The sequence below is a fragment of the Prionailurus viverrinus genome, chromosome A1 (genome assembly GCF_022837055.1).
Source record: "Prionailurus viverrinus isolate Anna chromosome A1, UM_Priviv_1.0, whole genome shotgun sequence".
In the NCBI taxonomy this organism is placed as follows: Eukaryota; Metazoa; Chordata; class Mammalia; order Carnivora; family Felidae; genus Prionailurus; species Prionailurus viverrinus.
This window is the reverse complement of record NC_062561.1, coordinates 177,517,241-177,532,381: the sequence shown is the minus strand read 5'-3', so window position 1 is coordinate 177,532,381 and position 15,141 is coordinate 177,517,241. Positions and strand designations below refer to the sequence as shown.

Below are 15,141 nucleotides of genomic sequence, written 5' to 3'. Positions count from 1 at the left end.
GTCTAGTGAGATCTGTAGTTTTTTCCGAATTTGAGTTTTGTCTTTATTCTCAAACAACACATGATTTAGTACCCAGAAGTTGCATAAAAGTAAGATTCCATACTAGATCATAGCACGGACGACATATTCTGATACCTGGTCTGGGCCCTAGGCTCCAGCCTTAATTCTCATCAATAAACTTAAATGATGATGTTTCCTGGGAGTCGGTCTTGGCTTGTTGTCAGCAACCCGTTCACTACAAATGACAGACCAGAGCTTTGAGAGCTGTCATTCCCACCACCACCAGCCCCCCACGGGCAACCAGATCATGCCAGAATGCTTGTATTGAGCCATGTGAGTAATAGTGCATGGTGAAGAGCAGGAGCTCAGCATCACATGTGAGTTCTAATCCCGGCACTGTCAGTTCCCAGCTGTGTGCCCTTGGGCAAATGCTCAACCTCCGGGCCTCAGTGTTGTCATTTACAAGATGGAAATAAAGAGTGCCCACTTCATTGAGTTGTCAGACTTAATACCCGAGATACCACGTGTAGAGCACAGAGAGCTCAGCAAACTTTAGCTTTTCTTTTAAAGGAGATGGGCAGTAGGTTTGTTTGCAGGAGCTGAGGGAAAACGTTTTCTCAGGGGACCTCAGATAAATGCCGGTTGGTTTGGGTTTTTTTGTTTGTTTTTTGTTTTTAAGATTTTATTTTTAAGTAATTTCTATAACCAACGTGGGGCTCAAACTTACAATCCTGAAGTTGACAGTCACATGCTCTACCAACTGAGCCAGCCAGGTGCTCCAAATGCTGGTTCTTTTTTTTTAATTTTTTTTTTTCAACGTTTATTTATTTTTGGGACAGAGAGAGACAGAGCATGAATGGGGGAGGGGCAGAGAGAGAGGGAGACACAGAATCGGAAACAGGCTCCAGGCTCTGAGCCATCAGCCCAGAGCCTGATGCGGGGCTCGAACTCACGGACCGCAAGATCGTGACCTGGCTGAAGTCGGACGCTTAACCGACTGTGCCACCCAGGCGCCCCTCCAAATGCTGGTTCTTGAATGGAGGGGAGATGTACGGGCAGTAATGTGTTTTGACTGCTGCAGGAAATGGGGACTGGAGAATGCCACATGGGTGGGCCTGCCTATCAAGGTTCAGGCCCAAGGATTTTAGCATGTTTCCTGGAATGACTTTGAATTGAGCAGTTTCCTACCGACCTCATTATGCAGATGTCCATTCACTTGAGTGAGTCCCCTGTGCTATTTTGGGAAGCCTCCAAACTTTTTTTGTTAAATGTTGTATTTATTTTTGAGAGAAAGAGAGGCAAAAGTACAAGCTGGGAAGGGGCAGAGAGAAAGGGAGACACAGGATATGAGCAGGCTCTAGGCTCTGAACTGTCTACACAGAGCCTGATGTGGGGTTTGAACTCCCGAACCGTGAGATGACCTGAGCTGAAGTGGATGCTTAACTGATTGGTCCCCCCAGGTGCCCCAAGGGAAGCCTCCAAACTTTTAAACTTCAGATAACTGCTTCCGAATGTCTGTTTTCATACAGAGCTCTTAGTGTGAGTTGGGCAGGCAAGGAATTGAAAATTCTGGGAACCAGACAATTCTACTCACCGAGACTCTACCATCCTCTCTTGATACTACAGACTGAGCAGTTCCCATCTGACAGCGTGTGTCTTTTTTCATTGTTCTGCTATATTAGTTTTTTTTTTTTTTTAAGAAGTAATTCTTACATATGGTGTAACATTAGATGATAACACAAGGCATGCAGTGAAAAAGTTAAGTTTCCTTGTCACCTTGGTTCTCGGTTACTCAGTTCTCTCCAGAAGCAGTCACTGTTTCCAGTTTCTTTTGTATTTTTCCAGAAATATTTTGTGCATATGATTGGGTGCTTATTAAAAGTCTGTGAGGCGTCTGGATGGTTCAGTCGTTTAGGCATCCGGCTTCAGCTCAGGTCATGATTCCACGACTCGTGAGTTTGAGCCCTGCGTTGGGCTCTGTGCTGACACCTCCGAGCCTGGAACCTGCTTTGGAGTCTGTGTCTCCTCTCTTTCTGCCCTTCCCCTGCTCAAGCTCTGCCTCTCTCTCTCTCTCAAAAATAAACATTAAAAAAAAAAGAAGTCTGATCTATGAAGAAGTCTTCTTGAGAAAGATCATCCAAATGTAAATAGCTCTATACTATAAGGTTGATATACTGTTTGAACACATAATTACAATATAAACATGCACAAATATTAAGTAAAATATTTGGCTGAGGCACCTGGGTGGCTCTGTTAAGCATCCGACTTTGGCTCAGGTCATGATTTCATGATTTGTGACTTACAGCCCTGCATCTGGCTCTCTGCTATCAGCTCGGAACCTGCTTCAGATCCTCTGTCTCCCTCTCTCTCTGCCCCTTCCCTGCTCACACGCTTTCTTTTTCTCTCTCTCAAAAATAAATGATCATTCATAAACATATATTCTTTGGTCTTCAGAAATAACTAAGTGCACCTGGTTGGCTTGGTCAGTGGAGCTGTTGACTGGATCTCAGGGTTTGAGTTTGATTCCCACGATGGGTGTAGAGATTCCTTAAAATTTTGGGGGGCACCTGGATGGCTCAGTCAGTTGAGTGTCCAACTTCGGCTCAGGTCATGATCTCATGATTCTTGAGTTCAAGCCCCACATCCGGCTTGCTGCTGTCCGTGCAAAGCCTGCTTCGGATCCTCTGTCCCCCTCTCCTTCTCTGGCCCTTCCCCTCATGTTCTCTCTCTCAAAAATAAATAAAAAACATTTAAAATAAAACTCTAAAAAGAAATAACTAAGTCAACCACATCCTCGCCTACCCCTAGCTGGAGAGCCACTAATTCTAAAATAGGGTTTTCACAGTTCTCATCTTAGGAATTAGATGTCTCTGTCTTGTTAAGCTGTGTAGAATTCAGGGTTTTTGGGTTGACTTACTGTCTGAAATTGGAGAAGCAGTATGGCTTAGTGGGATGAACAGAAGCTATAAAGACTTCTATTCAGATCCCAGTTCTGTTACTTAAAACAGACTTTGGGCACGTTACAGATCTAAGCCTCTCTTTGCTAATATGTAAAATGGGTTTAATAAGGTCCATAAGGTGCTATGACTATTGAATGACAGAGGTAATTCAAAGCACCTAGTTCAGTGGCATATGGCTGCCACTCAAGAAACCTGTCATCAGTGGTGGCTGCCCACGCATATGTGCTGAGCAAATGAACTGTGAAGCATGTTGGGGCTTTCGGCTCCTCCAGTAACCTCCAAGCTTCCAGATCAGGAAAGGAACTTTATGACTGCATGGCTTTGTGACTCTGCGTGCCTGTTTTTATTTACAGGGTCGAGCTTAGGAAAAGGGATCCTCGAGGTTGCACTAGAGCGTTTTAGTCAGCTCTTGTTTACTTTATCCTTTTGGGATTGTCTTGGAGGTTTTTCCTTTAGCAGTTGATCTCAGACTTTTTGGTCTCAATATACCTGCTTAGACATTAAAAAAAAATTATTTATTTTGAGGGATGGGGAGGGAGCACGAGGGGGGTGAGGGGCAGAAAAAAGAGAGGGAGAGAGAATCCCAAGCAGGCTCCTTGATGTCTGATGTGGGGCTTGATCTCGTGAACCATGAGATCACGACCTGAGCTGAAATCAAGAGTTGGACACTTAGCCTGTTTATGCATTTAAATACCTGTTACATATCAAAAAATTATTGTGGGGGGCATCTGGGTGGCTCAGTCAGTTAAGCATCTGACTTTGGCTCAGATCACAATCTCAAGATTTGTGAGTTCACGCCCGGCATTGGTCTCTTTGCCGTCAGTGCAGAGCCTGCTTCGGATCCTCTGTCTCCCTCTCTCTCTCCCATCGACCCCCATCTCAAAAAAAAAAAAAAATTATTGTGGACCCCAAATCTTACTTATATATGAGTTATGTCATATTATTTACTACATTATAAATGAGAACAGAAATTTAACATTTTAGATTCATTTTAAAATAACAATAATAAACTTATAAAATGTTAAATAACATTTTTATGGAAAATCTTTTCCAAAGCAAAATCTGAAAATGTGGGAAGAGTGACATTGTGTTGCATTTTTGCAAAATTCCTTAATGTCTGGCTTAATGCAAGACAAATGGATTCTTAACAATGCTTCTGCATTCAATGTGTTGCAACATGTTTTGGGTAAAGCACAGGAAGAAAATTGAGCTTCACACAGATTGGAGAATAGAGAGGCCCTTGCACATCTCCTGGGAGAGTCTCAGGGACTTCCCTGGGGTCCTTCAACCATACTGACTTATTTCCAGAAGTAGACTTTTAATTGCCTTGAAGGCAGAGTATTTCTTCATTTGGTGGGTCACTGAATCTTAGTTCCTGGCCTTTGATACCACTTTTTATCTAAAGTGGGTGATAAAATGTGTTTGACAGATTGACTGATAGAGGGAGCTATTGGCCAATGCTAGCCCACAACTATAACACCAAGATTAAGGAATTTTCTCATTTCACAGAGCATGAAACAGATTTAGACAAAACTGGTGTCTGAAGAGCCACATCCCTGTGCTTCCCAACACCTGCTTTTTAAAGAAGTTGCCAAGAGGGTGAGGCAAAGACTAGACTTAATGTTGGGGCGCCTGGGTGCCTCAGTCAGTTGAGCGTCCAACTTCGCTTCAGGTCATGATCTCACGGCTCCTGAGTTGGAGCCCGGCGTCAGGCTCTGTGCTGAGAGCTCGCGGAGCCTGGAGCCTGCTCTGGATTCTGTGTCTCCCTCTCTCTCTGCCCCTGACCCACTCAAGTTCTGTCTCTGTCTCTCTCAAAAAGAAATAAACATTTAAAAAATAATAATAAAAAAAAAAGATTAGACTTAGTGGGATCAACTTAAAAGAAAATATTTGCCTTTATTTAAGAACAGGAAAAAATCCACAATAGCTAAAAAGTGGAAGCAACTCACATGTCCATCTTCAAATGAATGGAGAAACAAAATGTGGCAAATACACACAGTAGAATGTTATCCTTAAAAAGGAAGGAAATTCCAACACATGCTACAGCATGGCTTAAGCTTGAGGACACTGTGCTAAGTGAATCAAGACCGTCACAAAAAGAAAAATACTGTACGATTCCACTTATATCAGGTATCTAGAGTAGTCAAATTTACAGAAACAAGGTAGAATGGTGGTTGCCAATGACTGGGGGAAGGGAGAATGGGGAGTTGTTAAATGGGTATGAAAAAGTTCTGGAGGTTGGGTACACAGCAATGTGAATATACTTAATGCTACTGGGCTTTACCCTCCATGGTTAGGAGGGTGAATTTTATGTATATTTTACCACGATTAAAAATAAATTAAGAAAAAAATCGGAAGAAAGGAGTAAACTTTTTTCTCTAATTTAGTTATGGCTGACGTCACCCTTAACTACTCAGTTCAGTTATACAAAGTGTTTATTGAGCACATTCTACATATAAGTACTCCTGAGGAGCAACCATCCGTTAAACAGTGCCTGTCCTCAAGAAGGAGTTTGCCCTCTACTAGAGTGTTGGTTAAGATACACGACCACAAAAGAAACACTAATAAAATGAAACAGATCTCGGAGAAGGCAGTGCTTGGACTGGAACTTAAGGACAACAGAGTTTCTAACTAGCATGTTTTCCGGGAGCAGTATATACACAACGATGACCTAGTTTCCCATATTACTGGTCAGATCAAAAGCTTGGAATCGTGTTTGAAGAGTTGGTACAGATGTTAAAGATTATTGGTCCAACTTCCTATTTAATCCAAGAATCTATTCTGCTAAGAGAAGAAAGAAATCAGGACGTAATTCGAGGTAAGAAAACATGGCTAGTGCAGGGAAACGGTGGTCCACGATAAAAAATGCACTGGATTTAGGGAGGGGCGGAGTCCGGCGCGCGGGTCACGTGGGGGCGCGGGAGGCGGGTCTGTGTGCGCGCTGGTCACGCGGCCGGGTGTTGACACTTCCGGGTGGGACCAAAGTGAGGCGGCTGGGCAGGGGCTGGCAGGTTCCGCGACAACCATGGCGTATAACGGCCTCACGGTGCCTCTCATCGTGATGAGCGTGTTCTGGGGCTTCGTCGGCTTCTTGGTACCCTGGTTCATCCCTAAAGGTCCCAACCGGGGGTAAGTGCGCCAGGCCCGCCTTGGGAGGGACGCGCGGCGAGGACCGGCCAGGCAGGGCGGGGGAGGGGGCGACCTGCACCGGTCAGAGACCTTGGGGCGGCCCTGGACTCCAGGGTCAGGCCCCTATCTCCTGCAGCTCCCCGACGTCTTATCGCAGCAGCTTCCGTGTTCGCCGGGCCGAGGGTGAGGAGGGTGACTTCCGACGGAGCCTCCTTGGCAAGGGGTTTTAGGGAAATTTGTTCTCATCACGGGCCTGTCTGGGGAGGGCGCATCGGAAATAGGTTTATATCGACTCAAGGAGAAGTTGGGGTTTGTCTCTAGACGACTCTTCGCCCCTTTAGCCCTGCCCTCCACTCAAATGAGGCCTCGTTTGCCTGAACTTTAAAGGAAAGGATCAAATAAGACAGAAATGCCCTTTGTTGCTTACATGTTGTCGCAGTTGCACAGGACAAGCTTGTGCAGCAACGTTGAGCCCAGGCCTTGCATCTAGTGGGCGCCAGGTAGTTGGGGCCTGATCTAAAGCGAGATTAATTACCGAAGAGCAGGAGGTATTGTTTAGAAACCCCTGCGTCATACCTTTTGGAGAGCGCTCCTGCGCTTGCATTTTGAATGTACCAAGTTCTTAGAATGATGGACTAAGACTTTTCTCCTAGACTTCTTTGTTAATTAGAGCTTTGTAATCTATTTTGTAAGCATGAGATAGAGCCTTATCTTCATAGGAGCTTTGGAACACCCTCTTTCTGGTTCCTCTTGTGCCTCTTAGTCATTTTTTCTCAGCACAAAATCACGTGGAATGAAACTTAGGCTGAAGACAGAGCTTGTCAGAAACGACCATCTCTTGCTTTATTCTTTGAAACAAATCGGTGGCTTTACAGTGCTTTGCATGCATAGGAGGCATTCAGTAACTATCCATTGAATGGATAAGTCTATTGACTTTATTAAAGGAAAGAAAATGCCATTACTTCCTTAATATTTTGTGACCCAAACCCCATTTGCTGTCTGGGTACTTAGATTTGGTACTTATATCTACCTTGAAAGTCAGTCAGTTTGTTTAAAGAGTTAAAATGGTAGATGAATTTCTATCATTTGGTGGTATTGGGTTTCCCCTTCCCCCTCCCCCCCCCCCCTTAACATCATTTATAGAGGGTCATCTCTCTAGCCTATAATAAATGATGCAGCGTGTCAGTTCTTGGGTTATTAAAACAATTTGTATTAACCAAATTTAATTTCTTAGACTTTTTTTTCTTCTACTAGAGTTAAGGAACAACAAAGTACTTCTTTGTTGTGTTTCTTTCTTCAGTTATTTCATTACCCTACTGTCTGCCTCTCCAGCCTAAATACTCAAAAAAACGTTTACTAATGTGCTGGTAACAATGACCACTCCTTTCTCAAAGACCCCCATTTGGGACTCCCCATGCCCAGCCTTAGGACTTCATGCCGCTGCTCTTATCCAGGGTAGTGAAATGCTTCTTGTAGTACATTGGACTACTCAGTTTCCAGCCCTAGTGTCATGATTCAGGTTTGACCTGCTAGTGATATGTTATCTGGGCCTGATTCACAGCCTCTACCCCAATCCTTGTGTTTCCTGCTCTTGGCAGGATTGAGCAGTTCTTAGAACACAAAGTGTCTCTTAGGAGTTACTGTATTACACTTTGAGAAACACTGCCCCTAGCTGGATGATCCCTGTGACCTTGGACAATTTAGTTAACTTTTCAATGTTCCCATTTCCTTATTCTAAGATGAAAATATTAGTACTGAATTAGTAGTAGTTCCCCTTTGTCTCCTGAAAGGTTGCAAATGGGGTTGTTGTTTTTTTTTTTTAGTACTGTGAAGTTTGATTGCTTCAAGGACTAGGTGAATTTTTAATCAGGAGAGCATTTCAGATTTCAAGGATTTAAAAATATCTTTGTTAAGGAGATAAGTAAAGGTGGCTGTGTGACAAGGGAAGAAGAGAGACTTTGACGTTAAATCCTTTCCCCCTGTAAGTCCCAAGCACATCAGAATGCAGAAAAATCTCTGTAAAACCTAAATCAAACCCCTTGTTCTCATTCTTTTCTACACTGAAAAAGGGCCAGGTGAAACCAAGTTTGTGTTTGGAATCAGCTTTCCTGACCATTCATGTTTTTTATGATTTCACTCTCTTCAGGAATCCACAGATGCTCTAAAAGCTTCGGTTTTTCACAGTGGCTCCTTTAACAGTAGGTGTGTGTGGGGGGGTGGGGGGGTTGGAGCTAGATCATAGGGACTTCAGTCAGCTCCAGTTTTTTTCAAACATACAGAACATTTTCAAACATAAAAGAATAGAGAGACTGCTGGATACCACCACTTAGATATAATTGGTAACATTCAAATTTGCTTTATATCTGTGAATATGTGTATGTGTGTGTATATACACACATATATAATTTTGCTGAACTGTTTGAAAGTAAATTGCAGTCACCATGATGCTTTACCCCTAAACACTTCAGCATGCAACAACTAAGTGGCATATTTGGAGACGATATTTTATGTATGCATGTATGTATGTAATCTCTACCCCCAGCATGGGGCTCGAATTCATGACCTCGAGATCAAGAGTTCCACGTTCTTCTGACTGAGCCAGCCAGGCACCCCTGAAGGCGGGGGAGCAGGGGGCTTTTGCTATGAAACTATTAAGCAGGTAACACAGAAGAGACTCAGCTGTTTTCAGCTCTCTGAAATGGTCTTTGGGGAAGACAGAAGATACAGGGATTCCAGGTTGAGGCAGAGGGATGGAAGAAAATGAGCAAAAGCTTGGCATGGAGAATAGTAAACCTGATGTGTTTTGGGGGACAGTGAGGCCCCCTGCGTTTGGGAATGAAAGGTTGCTGTTTGAAAGTGGAGAGCTGTGAGGATGAGTGGAGGGAACTGGTGACAGGTGAGGAGCCGGACTTGATGGTGTAGATCTTCACACATTTTTAAGTTTTTGTGTTTATTTTGAGAGAAAGCGTACTTGAGTGCGAGCAGGGGAGGGACACACAGAGAGGGAGAGAGAATCCCAGGCTGGTTCCTCGCTGTCAGCAAGGAGACTGATGTGGGGGCTTGATCTCACGAACGGCGAGATCATGACCTGAGCTGAAACCAAGAGTCGGATGTTTAACTGACTGAGCCCCCCGCCCCACCCAGGCACCCCTTCAAGCATTTTTATTCTGCAGTTGGCAAAGTTTTGTAGCACAAACTCTCATGCATACTTATTTATGTATTAGAAGCATAATGTATCAGTTACTTTGAAGAATGTGCCTTCAAAATATATCCGGAGTCTGACCAGTCCTCCCTACCTGTGCTACCAGCCTGGTCCATGGGATTATTGCAGTTCCCTCCCCGACTGGTTTCTCAGCTTTTTCCCTCTGCCTCTTTCCCCCCAAGTTGTTTCCACTCTGGAGAGATTCTCTTAGGATCGGAATCAGATCCTGTTCTCAGATCCCTCCAAATAGCTTTCCTTTTCCTTTAGAAGCTACCAAAACACTGCTCTTCATCCTCCTGAGTGTCAGAAATTGCAGAACTACAGTTGATCTATTTTGAAGGTGTTTCCAATTCTTGTCTATATTCTCCCCTCCCCTGACTTCACTTCCTACTAGGCTCCCGTGGCTCTGCTCAGCCCCTCGGGCCTCTGTCCTGTTTTAACTCCTGGTACCCTAGAGCCTCTGCATTCACTATTGCCCCTGTCTGGAACATTCCCTCACCTCCTTCAGGACTGACTTGCCGGGTCCTACCCTCTTTAAAATTGCAGCCATAGTGGGTGCCTGGGTGGCTCAGTCATCAAGCATCCTATTTCGGCTCAGGTCATGATCTCATGGCTCATGAGTCCGAGCCCCTCTGTGCTGACAGCTCAGAGCTTGGAACCTGCTTTGGATTCTGTGTCTCCCTTGCTCTCTGCCCCTCCCCCACTCACGCTCGCTCTCTCCCTTCTTCAGAAATAAATAAACAAACATTTAAAAAAATTAAAAAATTGCAACCACAACCTCCAACCCCTGTATACCCTTATTCTCCTTTCTTGCTTTAGTTTTCTCCATTAGCACTTACTGACCATCTGGCATACTAATGGTACATAAATAAATAGTTCTTGATGTGTCTGACTTCGGCTCAGGTCATGATCTCGCAGTTCGTGGGTTCGAGCCCTGCTTTGTGCTGACAACTTGGAGCCTGGAGCCTGCTTCAGATTCTCTCTCTCTCTCTCTCTCTCTCTCTCTCTCTCTCTCTTCCCCTCCCCTGCTCATGCTATCTCTCTCAAAAATAAACATGAAAAAAATAGTTCTTGTTTATTGTTTACCTTGTTTGTTGTCTTTCTCCCCTACTATTATGTAAACTTTACCAGAATGGGGGTTGTCATCCATTTTGTTTACTCCTCTTTCCCCAGAGCCTGGTACATACTGGATTCTCATTGAAAATCTGCTGAACGAATGAATGGATGTGCCAATATTAACCACAGAAAGTGCACATGCACACACACAACTTCTAAAGGATGAGTTAAAAATAAGATAAATGGGAGTTCTGATATTTGCTTCTTGCATCCTAGAAGATAGTCTTGCTTATTCTGTGGGGTGTGGAGACCCCCTTTTTGGAAATTACTCCTATGGATGATGGAGAGTATTGAAAGATGGTCAGCTGTAGAGTGATGTGATGAAAAGAATATTTTAGGGGCACCTGGGTGGCTCAGTCATTTGAGCATCTGACTTCGGCTCAGGTCAGGATCTCACAGTCCATGAGTTCGAGCCCCACGTCGGGCTCTGAGCTGACAGCTCAGAGCCTGGAGCCTGTTTCCGATTCTGTGTCTCCCTCTCTCTCTGCCCCTCCCCCGCTCATGCTCTGTCTCTCTCTGTCTCTCAAAAATGAATAAACGTCAAAAGAATTTTTAAAAAAGAGTGTTTTAGAAAGATGACCCTGAGGTGATTGTGATAGGATGAAAGGGAAGGAAGAAGGTTTTGAATCTTCTAGCATTTGGTGACGGAGGGTGCAGGGGAGGTGTGAGCAGAAAGATGACAGATTTGTGGAGTGGGTGGGATGGGTGGAAATGACAGAGCTGCTTCTGGGGAGTAGGGAATTGGGAAGAGGATATCATGAGTTCAGTTGTTTAAATGTTGAGATTCAGCTGATCAGAGATCCAGATTTAACTATTTTCAGACGGGACTGGAGATGGGGAGAGGTCAACATTAGAAAGTTTGTTTACCTATTTACTTATTTATTTAAAAAAATTTTTTTTGAAGAATCCTCTCTTTTTCATTGTGAACCCATGCAGTTCTGATATTTTTTTAAAGTTTACTTATTTTTAGTAATCTCTGCCCCCAATGTGGGGCTTGAACTCACAACCCTGAGATTAAGAGTCCCATGTTCTTTCGACTGAGCCAGCCAAGTGCCCCCTAGAAAGTCATATAATTTTTTTAATGTTTGTTTGTTTGTTTGTTTGTTAACGTTTATTTATTTTTGAGACAGAGAGAGACAGAGTGTGAGCAGGGGAGGGTCAGAGAGAGAGGGAGACAAAGAATCCGAAACAGGCTCCAGGCTCTGAGCGGTCAGCACAGAGCCCAACGCGGGGCTCGAACCCACGGACCGCGAGATCATGACCTGAGCCGAAGTCGGAGGCTTAACCGACTGAGCCACCCAGGCGCCCCCTTTTTCATGTTTGTTTATTTTGAGGGAGGGAGAGAAAGACAAGAGTGTGAGTGGGGGAGGGGTAGAGAGAGAGGGAGACCCAGAATCGGAATCAGGCTCCAGACTCCAAGCTGTCAGCACACACCTTGATGTGGGGCTCAAACTCACGAAGTGGGAGATCATGACCTGAGCTGAAGCTGGACGTTTAACTGACTGAGCCACCCAGGCGCCCCTAGAAAGTCATATTTTTAAAAGTATAGTGTTGGGGTCGCTGGATGGCTCAAAAGGTTAAATGTCTGACTCTTGATTTCTGCCCAGGGCATGATCTCATGGTTGGTGAGATCAAGGCCCACATTGGGCTCTGCGCTGACAGCACAGAGCCTGCTTGGGATTGTCTGTCTCTGTCTGTCTCCCACTCTCTCTTCCCTACTCACCGAGTTCTCTCTCTCTGTCACAATAAATAGTAAATGAATATGTTTTTAAAAAAACCTGTAAAGTAAAATACAAGTATAGGGTCATTTCATTGAAAACTACCAAAAATGAAGTTTCTTGGATGTCAAAACTAATTGTCACTGCAGCCTTTTGTGTTCAGTTTAGATGGGTTTGGGATTAGCCATCTAAACTCTGGCCTCGATACATATCCCTTTAAATAAAAATGTTAATTACTTAAACCTCTACCGAATACAGTCTATTGATGTTTGAACAGATTTAGGTCACTTTTCTTGGTGCACAGTCCTTGCCAGTTTGATAACTTGGGATGGAGGCTTAAACCATCCTGCAGTGTCTGCTTAGTTTGCTGGTTATCTAATGATGTTTTGTTTTGTTTTGTTTTGTTTTTAGAGTTATCATCACCATGCTGGTAACCTGTTCAGTTTGCTGCTATCTCTTGTAAGTACATTTCTCTTGTGAGTAGCTTTTTTCCCAAGATAACAGGAAGTTATTCTTGGTATTTATAACGTGTGTGATTGAAAAATAAATTCGTGGGGGCACCTGGGTGTCTCAGTCAGTTAAGCATCCGACTGAGGCTCAGGTCATGATCTCACAGTTCGCGGGTTCCAGCCCCCCATTGTCTCTGTCATGACAGCAGGCTCAGAGCCTGCTTCGGATTCTGTATCTTCCTCCTTCTCTGCCCCTCCCCTGCTCACATTCTGTCTCTCTCTCTCTCCTTCAAAAATAAATAAACATTAAAAAAAAAGAGAAAAAGAAATTTGTGGAACATGATTGTTGTGAAACTTTTACAGTTTTGTGTCATTGGAGCTGTTCCCTTATGTAACATCTAGAAATAGTATCCTAAGATGGAAAAGAACACACTTTGCTGCTGCGCAGTACATTTACATAAAAACTGTACAGATGCTTTGTTCTTCTGGCAATGCAAGTGTAACTTATTTGGCACAAATTGAAATCTTATAATTAGCCAGAAATTGCCTTTGTACTACTTTATACTTTACTGTTGTGAGGAGTTTAGGCGTACTCATTTTGTTTAAATATCTCACTCTGAAGCCAGTAGCCATTCTTTATTATGACTTGTTTATTTGATGAACAGGAGTTGAGCTAGAATTACCATCAAGATAATTTTTTTAACATACTGTATCAAAGTATGGTAATAACACCTAGTTGAAGAGGTAACATAGTTTGTATAAATTGTTGTTTGAAAGCTATTTTAAGATATGTAAGTTAATTCCTCAACATATATTTTTGGAATACCAACGAGGATTCTTTTTTTTTTTTTTTTTTTTAATGTTTATTTTTTGAGAGACAGAGAGACAGAGCACAAGTTGGGGAGGGGCAGAGAGAGGAGACACCGAATCCGAAGCAGGCTGCAGGCTCCGAGCTGTCAGCACAGAGCCTGATGTGAGGCTCGAACTCCCAAACCATGAGATCGTGACCTGAGCCAACATTGGACGCTTAACCGACTGAGCCACCCAGGCGCCCCGCTAACGAGGATTCTTAATCCTCATGAGTGTTGGCAATGGCAGACCTGTAATTGAACTATTGTAAAGAGGTTTCCAATGCTTGTCTACATTCTCCCCTTCCCTGAAGTACGGAATGAGTCAAGCCCCAGAAAAAACTGAGTATTAATCAGTTTGTGGAAAGAATGACCATTTCAAATGTATTCAAAGGCCGTATGGTTTCTTTTTTTTTTTTTTTTCATTGAGAGCTATCTCACATACCATAAAATTCATCCTCTTACTGACTTCTTTTTAGAGTTTAGAACCAAAGGTTATCTTTTCTTAAAGAGATCTCTGTAGCTTCCGGAGACTTCTTTATGTGGGAAGTGTCAGTGTTGGTGGAACTGTTTAGTGCCCACAAGAGGGAGGAAACAGCAGTTCTGATCATGTGATGAAAAGCCATGGTTCTTTGTGACTCTGAATCTGTGCATTTATTTCCTAGGGCTTTTGCACCAAGGTTTTTCAAAGAGGTTTGTGGGGATGACCCAGTTCTAGTTGTTGGCATAGATCAAAATTTGCTCCTGACAACAAGTCATTACCATGAATTTTAGCTATGTGGCCATTCAGTCACTTGTTGGAGTGCAACTTGAAGCGTTTAAAGCTCATTTGCTGAATGATGATGGTATTGTTTGACTGCCTCAACCTTAGGGCGTAGTCGATGAGGCTTTCAACAGTTGGCTTGTTTAGTCTGTATTTTTCTAGTTAAAAAGGTAAATGGCTTTGGGGTGCCTGGGTAGCTCAGTTGGTTGAACATTAGACTCTTGATTTTGGTTCAGGTCATGATCTCAGTTGGTTGAACATTGGACTCTTGATTTTGGCTCAGGTCATGATCTCACCATCATGAGCTTGAGCCCCACATCAGGCTCTGTACTGAGTGTGGGACCTGCTTAAGATCCTCTCTCCCTCTGCCTCTCTCCCCTGCTCGTGCTCTCTCTCTCTAAAATAAAATTAAAAAAAAAAAAATCAAAAAAAAATAAAAAGGTAAAAGGCTTTTTTAGGTGCTATAGCTCAGTTTCCAGAATGAAAGAATGGAGAATTCTTATACCAGCTGTTTTTAGCTTTAAAGAGTGAAGAAGTACATACGTCATCAGAATTTCTCATTTTTGTAAGGGTGATTGAGTTTCAGTCTATACCACTGAATCTCCTATCGCAATCTCAACAAGGGAGCTGTTTTTCAGTCCAGGAGCCAAGGAGTGGTCAAAAGGCCTTTGTTTTTTCTTCCTTTGAAGATCTCTGCTACTTGAGCCGCAAGTTTGGTAGTAGGGTTTTAAAAATGAGAAAATTACTGCACAGAAGAAAGACTGGGGATTAAGAAGATGGGGCAGAAATGTTTTATAACTTTCTGGTCCTCCGTCGTGTGTGAAACTTGCGTAATTTTCATATAATGTTTTCTTTTTTTTAATGCTTATTTTTAAGAGAGCGAGCGAGCATGAGTGGGGGAGGGGCAGAGAGAGGTGAGGGGCAGGGGATCTGAAGTGGGCTCTGTGCTGATAGAG

General features: G+C 43.4%; 1 protein-coding gene across 1 annotated transcript in view; it reads left to right on the top strand.

The window, feature by feature from the left end:
- The first annotated feature begins 5,902 nt into the window (after positions 1–5,902).
- Positions 5,903–15,141, top strand: part of ATP6V0E1 (ATPase H+ transporting V0 subunit e1) — a 33,799-nt gene continuing 24,560 nt past the window's right edge. The window contains exons 1-2 of the mRNA XM_047828179.1: positions 5,903–6,089; positions 12,537–12,584. Of these exons, the coding sequence (XP_047684135.1) occupies positions 5,986–6,089; positions 12,537–12,584 (152 nt within the window). The 5' untranslated portion in view covers positions 5,903–5,985. The remainder of the gene's footprint in view (positions 6,090–12,536; positions 12,585–15,141) is intronic.